Below are 7573 nucleotides of genomic sequence, written 5' to 3'. Positions count from 1 at the left end.
ACCTACGTCAACTCGAAATTAACCCGCTCATCGTGAACCCTCGATAAGACATCAAGGAAGTTCCATACTAGAAAATAGACTTTATATTGCTTGAAAGTTTGTAAAACGTTTGTATATAAATCATTTTTGTAACAACTATTTGTGATAACTGTTATTGTAAATTGTATTGTTGTTAGTATATTAAAATATATTTGTATTAAAAAAGAAAACTTTGTGTATCAATCTTGTTGGCAAATATCATAAATTGGAGATATATCGGCATTTATTTAACTATTAAATTTAAATTATCATTTATCTCGGTTTCAAACCATTTGAAATTGTAATACGTAACAGTTGGTACTTTACAGCTGGTATGAGGATCATGGAAGCATGGTTGAAAGAAGATAACAGATTCAGGAACTGTTTCTTCAGACTTGAGTGGCCACTCGTAAGCTACTCCAACGTTCAGCATCATGTAAATTACTATAGATTACCAGGCAAAAAAGATAACAGTGAAACAAAAGATAATATATACTTAGAAGGTTTACGGCATTAAATAGTCCAATAACTGTTATTGTAAATTATAATGTTGTTTATATATTAAAACATATTTCTATTGAAAAAGAAACTTTGTTTATCAATCTTGTTGGCAAATATCATACATTGGATACATATCGGTATTTGTTTAACTTCTAAATCGAAATTACAATATAACTCAATTTCAGACTATTTTAAATTATAATATGTAATATATGCATCCAATAACTTTTACTCTTATGTGATGATCTTGACCTTTCAACATCGCGTGGAGTATGTAATGGTTTGCATTGCTCAAAGTGCATATCTTAAACAAATTATTTAAAAGCTAATAATCCTTACTTGAAAAAAAAAAGCACATATATTCGAAAAATGACGAATTTATTAGTGTGAAAAAAGTATTGTAAATTGGTTTGGATATGTAGTTGTCTTTTATCGGGGAAGGAAGTGTTTTAAAAAAAGTGGTTTTGAAATATAGTATATACTGATATGTTAATTCATCAAAAATATGCCTAACGTGAAATAAGTTGTCCGTGACTAATATTTTATTACACCAACTCGTTGTCACAGAATTGTATAAGTAGGTTACAGATTAAAATTCATGATGGGGTAAAGTATAAAGTGAATTTAGAAAACATGTTGACTTGACATTTTAAGCAGTTGTGCTTAAATTTTTGTTGGTACTGGGGGTGGAGGCCCGGTATAGCCAGGTAGTTAGGGAGCTGGACTCGCAACCTGCGGGTCGCGGGTTCGAATCCCCGACCCATCAAACATACTCGCCCCTTTCAGCCATGGGGGCATTAAAATGTGACGGTCAATCCCACTATTCGTTGGTAAAAAGAGTAGCCCAAGAGTTGGCGGTGGGTGGTGATGACTAGTTGCCGTCCATCTAGTCTTACGCTGCTAAATTAGGGACGGCTAGTGCAGATAGCCCTCGTGTTGCTTTGCACGAAATTTAAAAATCAAATCAATTTTGGGTTATACGAGTATAGTAGTTTCTATTTCCAGATCAAGTTTTCTGTCGTTTCTCATTTTCCTTGCTCATAAAAAAATTACCTGCAAATTGAGCGTTATTATATAACAATAGTGATATACATATAAAGACTATTTCCGATTATTTATAGACAAACCTTCTACCGTTAAAATAAAACAAGATTTGTTTTCAATTCAGTATGACGCATTATTATTTGTAACTAAATACGATCGACCTTTCAGCCGTTTTAATGTGACAGTCAATCCAATTATTCGTTCGTAAAAGAGTATCCCAAGTATGTTCATGCTAGTATGACAACGTCTAAACCACAACATGATCATTCATTTTTTTTTCCAGAAGGAAATATGTTTTACCGAATTTGATGTGTTTCAATAAACACAACAGAACATTTAGTATAAGTAGCTAAAATGATTGATTAAAACAGCTTTATTTGTATTTTGTTTTTATAATGAGAGAGCAACGTGAGTAAAGTGCAATCAGAATTCCGAATTCTGAAGTCTAAATAATGTTTGTAAATATTTAAACCAAATATATTAATATCAGTTTTCTTTATTCTGTGTATCACATGTCTTCAGTTTTTATTCAGATGTTGTTTGTTATTAAGCACAAAGCTACACAAAGTTCTGCCCACCACGGGTATCAAAACCCAGTTTCTAGCAGTATAAGTCCGCAGACATACACCACTGTGCAACTGGGGGGAGGCATTTTTATTCAGAGGTAGTTTTAAAAGGTTTGTAAACTGACTCTATTCAACAGGTTTATAAGTAATGAAGTTTAATGATAATCCAGCCTTCAAACTGTAGGAAAGACTGCACGCGAGACTGTTAAAAACAAAACACACACACAACACAATGTTCATTCTTAAAAACACACAAACATTTATTTGAAATCACGAGATCATTCCATTTCTTTTCGTTTCCTATGAGCAAATAGTATGAGAGAACGAAAAAATTTAAATACAGTCTTAAAATAATTTACACTATTTTCAACTATACAGCACAACTCATAATATTAATATAATGTACAACAATCTACAGTTGGAATCGGAACAAGTTACAATCTATCAGCCACATGTTTATAAACAATCTCTGAACAATAACTTAAACGATGTACATACCTATGCAAATGAGTTTTTTGACACTTCACTACATACAAAATACGCCATGATGCATTGAACAGATAATCAAGGGGACATCGACAAATTTCATTTGGTTGTAAATCACAACGCCTCATTGGTTCGGTTTTAGCTTCCATGAAAAAAAAGGATAGTGTTACTTGTTGTTGTTTCCATCTCTATAAATATCTTTTCTCGGTAACATGGCAAAGTGAGTAAGTTGCAAAGTTCCTTGTTTCTTGTTTCCTCGTTCAAGCGTCCCTGTCATGCTGTAACCGAGTCGGAAGTCTGCACTCGACACGTGCGAGGTTAAATACATTTTGAAGTCCGGTTCGTCTTTCCCCTTGAAACGGCCCTTGATACACATTGTCCCGTGACCTAGGTCCGCTAACTTACCGCGCCCTCTGTGCCGAGTCGTACCGCACACTTCAGTGATTTTGCACGTGCTCCGATTCCACCATGGTCGTTTGAGAATCCAGTAAGATGTGGGGGAACTCCTAGCCCATCCTTCGTCAGGGTACAATAAGATTTTATTCGGTGATCCCTCGTGATTCAATATCTTACGGCAGCATTTACCGTGGTGTTCGTAGTAAAACAGTTGAACCATTCCGCTGAGATTAATAGAAATTAGTTTAACTGTAACAATAAGAAAATCGTCATTTGACAGAACGATTACAAAAAGAAGTTCAATTAAAGCAAAGCTTCTAAATTAACATATGTATATAGATTCACATAAAAATGTTATGTGAAACAGCAAGCAGCTATCTGATAGCGTTGAGTACAAAGATTGAACACAATCGTGAATGTACTGGCTGCAGAAATGGTTGAAGCCAAGTTACAACTAAAAAACTGAGTTATTTGAGAAAGTGTCAGTTAAGAAACATTTGCGTTTAGAATTCCTGGCCACATTTGTTCCGACAAACCTAAGTCGGAACTTGGGCGAGTTGGTTGTAGCGGTGGAGTGACAACCAGTTCGCTTGTCGTTTGGCTGCACTTACCGATCGGTTTTGTTACGCGGGTTTGTGAGCAGCGCCACGAGAGTCGACGCGATCAGCGAATTGTTTTGTCACCTCAGAAGGGCTTAATGCTACACATCAGTCAATAGATTACGTGAACAACACGTAATGTAATTCGCCCAGCTCTCTGCTTCAATTGTAGTTTCCAAAATAGGCAAACTGTCAAAGAGAGGGTTGAAACCTCTGCTCCGAATCAAGGCCACGTGATTAAAGCTTTGTCATTAGTGCTGAAAGCACGCGCTAAAGTCAGGGAAATGAGAATGGAACATAACCTATGATATCTTCTTTCACTTGTTCGTGACCTCTATGCTGCAGTAGCTACCGCTTTTCCTTCCTGTGTTAGCCCTGAAAGTAACTGTGAATTCCGTTTGTGTTAGACGTCCATCCTTTCCTCTTCCCCACATACTACCCTTCACACGACTGCAGCTTAATCGACCCTTCACGCAAATGGATATTTATTGTTAAGACTCAACGTACACCTATCCACTCCAAACTACAACAAACCAACAACAGACTTTTTTTTTCTTTTAATTTTCATCTGGTCTCTAGTGCGTGCGTGCCCTTTAGAAGCTGAAGAGTATACGTTAACTCTTCCTACACGTACAGCGATCAATATAGAAACATTTCAAGAACCTGTGAAAATAAAGATGAGCTGATTTAGCAAACCGATCAAAGAAGTCTTAAGCTCCTTACGACATCTGCAAAGTTTAAACATGCTTTCGCCTTTCGTATGCATGCAAATATATATAATGTGTATACGAATGTATATTAGAAATTAATGCCTTTTCATGGTAAATGCATAAAGATCAGTGGTTGCCATAGCAATACATTCGCGTTCTACACTCCGGGAGATCAATCTGATCTTCCGTAGTTTAACAGAATGATTCACTATTTCCGTTAACAAACGTTTTTTTTTTCATTTATTTATTTTTGTGTCTGAAATATAAACTATAGACTCACTTATATAAAGGCTAAGTTATTTTGTTATTAAATTTTAGTCTTACAAATCAGTATGAAGCTGCGATTTCTTGAATAGGACAGAAAGAGCGCTTTGTTTTGCTTGGCTATATATATCTTGAGAAATGAGGACAGAGCAAATGACCGAATACACGTATTCTTCGACATGTAATCAGTAAATCATTACAATAGATAAATATCGTCTTGATCCACACCAAACCTTCAACTCAAATAAACCTAATTTTAACGAGTCATAAAACTGTTAGAACACCGAGTGACGAGAATATCAAGGGTAAGCGTCGTTCATTGAACAAAATAAAATAAACGTAATATCACATACCTTAAGTTGTTTCACAAAATATATTTCTAGAAGACACTGACTTCTTATCTATTGATTAGGCAGCATAATTACACATGCAAACACACATAAAAAATGGAAACGTAACTGGTTCATCTGGGTTTTCCACGAACTTACATGTGGATTCAACTTACATGAAGGCTGGATTCAACAGATATGGAAAACAAATAACAGAAATCAACTGAGAGCCCGCGTTGCTGACAGTGTTACATGTATACATACTCGCCGCCCTATATATTTATCTGTACGTTATCTCTATACAATACAAGTAATTCGATTCAAAATGTAAACAAAATTTTTAATTTTGATGGTTTCCATACACGGCATTTAGGCAAAGAAGTTTCAGTAAAGTCAATTGAAACACTTCTAGCAATAATAAAGTATAGAAGCGGTATAAACTAGTTAATAGTTTCTGACTAACAGTTCCGATAATCATTAAAGTAAGACTGTAATGAACTTACATAATTATATGTTGTCATGCCAATATGTTAAAAGCAGTACCATGTATAGTAAAGCAGAATGGTATACGTTCGAAGTTTAACAGCCATGTATACAGAAATGAAAATAATTGTGATTTATACGGTATTAAATTTATCTTGCACTTAAGAAGCAGTAATAATTAGTTTGATTTCAAAATAATTTTCTCTTTCTCTCTCTCTCTCTCTCTATATATATATATATGTTGTCAGGATGATCTACATGATTACATGATCCCCAGTTTTAGAAACTCAATATTTTGGCCTTTGTGTTCAAGCCCAAGCACAGAAACCGAAGTATCTCCACTTTATAATTCGAGATAGAAACACTTTATAGCCAATTTAATCAGCACGGTCTATTCTACTAAAATTGTGCTTAAAACATGAAAGCACGAGAATATCTTTACAGTTAAAAATCCCCTCAGCATTGAAAGGACTTTCTGAAGGAATTCATGAGAAACCTAAAAAAAATCCATGTAACCAAACTATGCAATTCATCGCCATTCGCTAGAACTAAATATGCACTGTAAAGTTCGAAACATCTTTGAACTGAAGCTATTTGTAAATTGTACCAGATAAATAAATATATTTGAGTATGTGTAAAAAGACTATATTTTGGTGGCTCAAAATATTTGAGTATGTGCTAAAAAGACTATATTTTGGTGGCTCAAAATATTTGAGTATGTGTAAAAAGACTATATTTTGGTGGCTCATTGACAATAAAGGATTATTCAGCTTTCTCATACTAACTTCCACTGGTTGAATTGTTAACATAACTAATATTGTGATGTTTTCCTTAACGGTAGTTTCTGTCCTGATAAAAATACGTTGTAGTAGAAGTTATAGGCATATTTAACACGGACAAAATACAACATATTTCATATTTGTTTGACGTGTTAATGGTAATTTCTGTTCAGATAAAGATACGTATTAGTAGAAGCTAGGATATATTTAACACAGACAAAATACAGGAAATATGACACCCCTATATTAATAGTCAGGTTTAAAAAGAAAAAAGAAAAACCTGAAATTATTCATCTGTCACTGAGCTGTGACATACATAATAAAACACGTTAGATTTTAAATGTAAGTACTGCATATTCAGGTTCAAGTTACCAGTTGTCTCTTTTTTTTCGGTTGAAAGACAAACCTAAGGACATTTTATCAATTAAAGTCTGAGAAGGGGCTGTCACCCGACAATGTCAGTAATTAAAATGTCTAACGATATTTCTTCTCTGACGTCATATCTTCTTCCGAAGAGCTTTTATTTGTTGGCTTAAATGACAAAAATGATTGTATGAAGAAAATAATACTTACTTTTTAAATACTTAGAATACCAAGTGGTTTGTAAGGCATGTCTATTTTATAATTCACATGCTGGTTCCTGCTCGAAAATTTATAAATTAAAATAAATTAATCTAGTTTTATCTATCAAAATTACTACAACATGAGCGTTCATCGGGATATTGTGAGACATGGTCAGATGTCTTTTATATTTGAAAAAATGTCACAGTTTTGAATATATTATCGTGAAAACTTGAACAATAAATTAACGTCAGTCACCAAACACATTGGAAATATTGTTGAACCTTAGTAAAGCTCAATGTTCTAAATTTAGGTTTCGGTTTTCTGTGATATTGCTTCATTTTTCTCTGTCTGCGTTTTAGTTAAGAGCTTCTGATAAAAGAGCATTTACATTCAAAATAATTTCAGACAACATAACTTTAAGAAGAAAATCCTGTAAAACAAGTCGACAAGCAATACTTAATTTTATAAAGCAATAGAACACCAACAACGAAAACAAATCATGACTAGGAACATTGATTCATCGCTGGGCAACATTGCTGTTAACAACTTTCTTGGCTTTAATCATAATAAATTTTCATGATGTATAAACAAGTTAAGATATTTAGGTTAGGCCTAAATCTTATATTAAAGAAACAATACAAGTTAATTTTTATTAGAGTAATTATAATTTTAAAAAAGTATTCGTGAATTATATAAAACACCAAAACCACTTAATATTTAATGTTTGTTTGTTTTTGAATTTCGCGCAAAGCTACACGAGGGCTATCTGCGCTAGCCGTCCCTAATTTAGCAGTGTAAGACTAGAGGGAAGGCAGCTAGTCATCACCACCCACC

The 7573-nt window shown here is 34.0% G+C and overlaps 1 protein-coding gene across 1 annotated transcript; it reads right to left on the bottom strand.

The window, feature by feature from the left end:
- Positions 1-2364: 2364 nt before the first annotated feature.
- Positions 2365-4043, bottom strand: LOC106459639. Its single transcript, XM_022393068.1, has one exon. It carries the CDS (start codon positions 3229-3231, stop codon positions 2782-2784), a length of 450 nt encoding a protein of 149 aa, XP_022248776.1. The 5' UTR covers positions 3232-4043; the 3' UTR covers positions 2365-2781.
- Between the last annotated feature and the right edge of the window lie 3530 nt (positions 4044-7573).

Source organism: Limulus polyphemus, unplaced genomic scaffold (genome assembly GCF_000517525.1).
Source record: "Limulus polyphemus unplaced genomic scaffold, Limulus_polyphemus-2.1.2 Scaffold1, whole genome shotgun sequence".
In the NCBI taxonomy this organism is placed as follows: domain Eukaryota; kingdom Metazoa; phylum Arthropoda; class Merostomata; order Xiphosura; family Limulidae; genus Limulus; species Limulus polyphemus.
The sequence above is the reverse complement of the archived record's forward strand: the minus strand, read 5'-3'. Positions and strand labels throughout refer to the sequence as shown.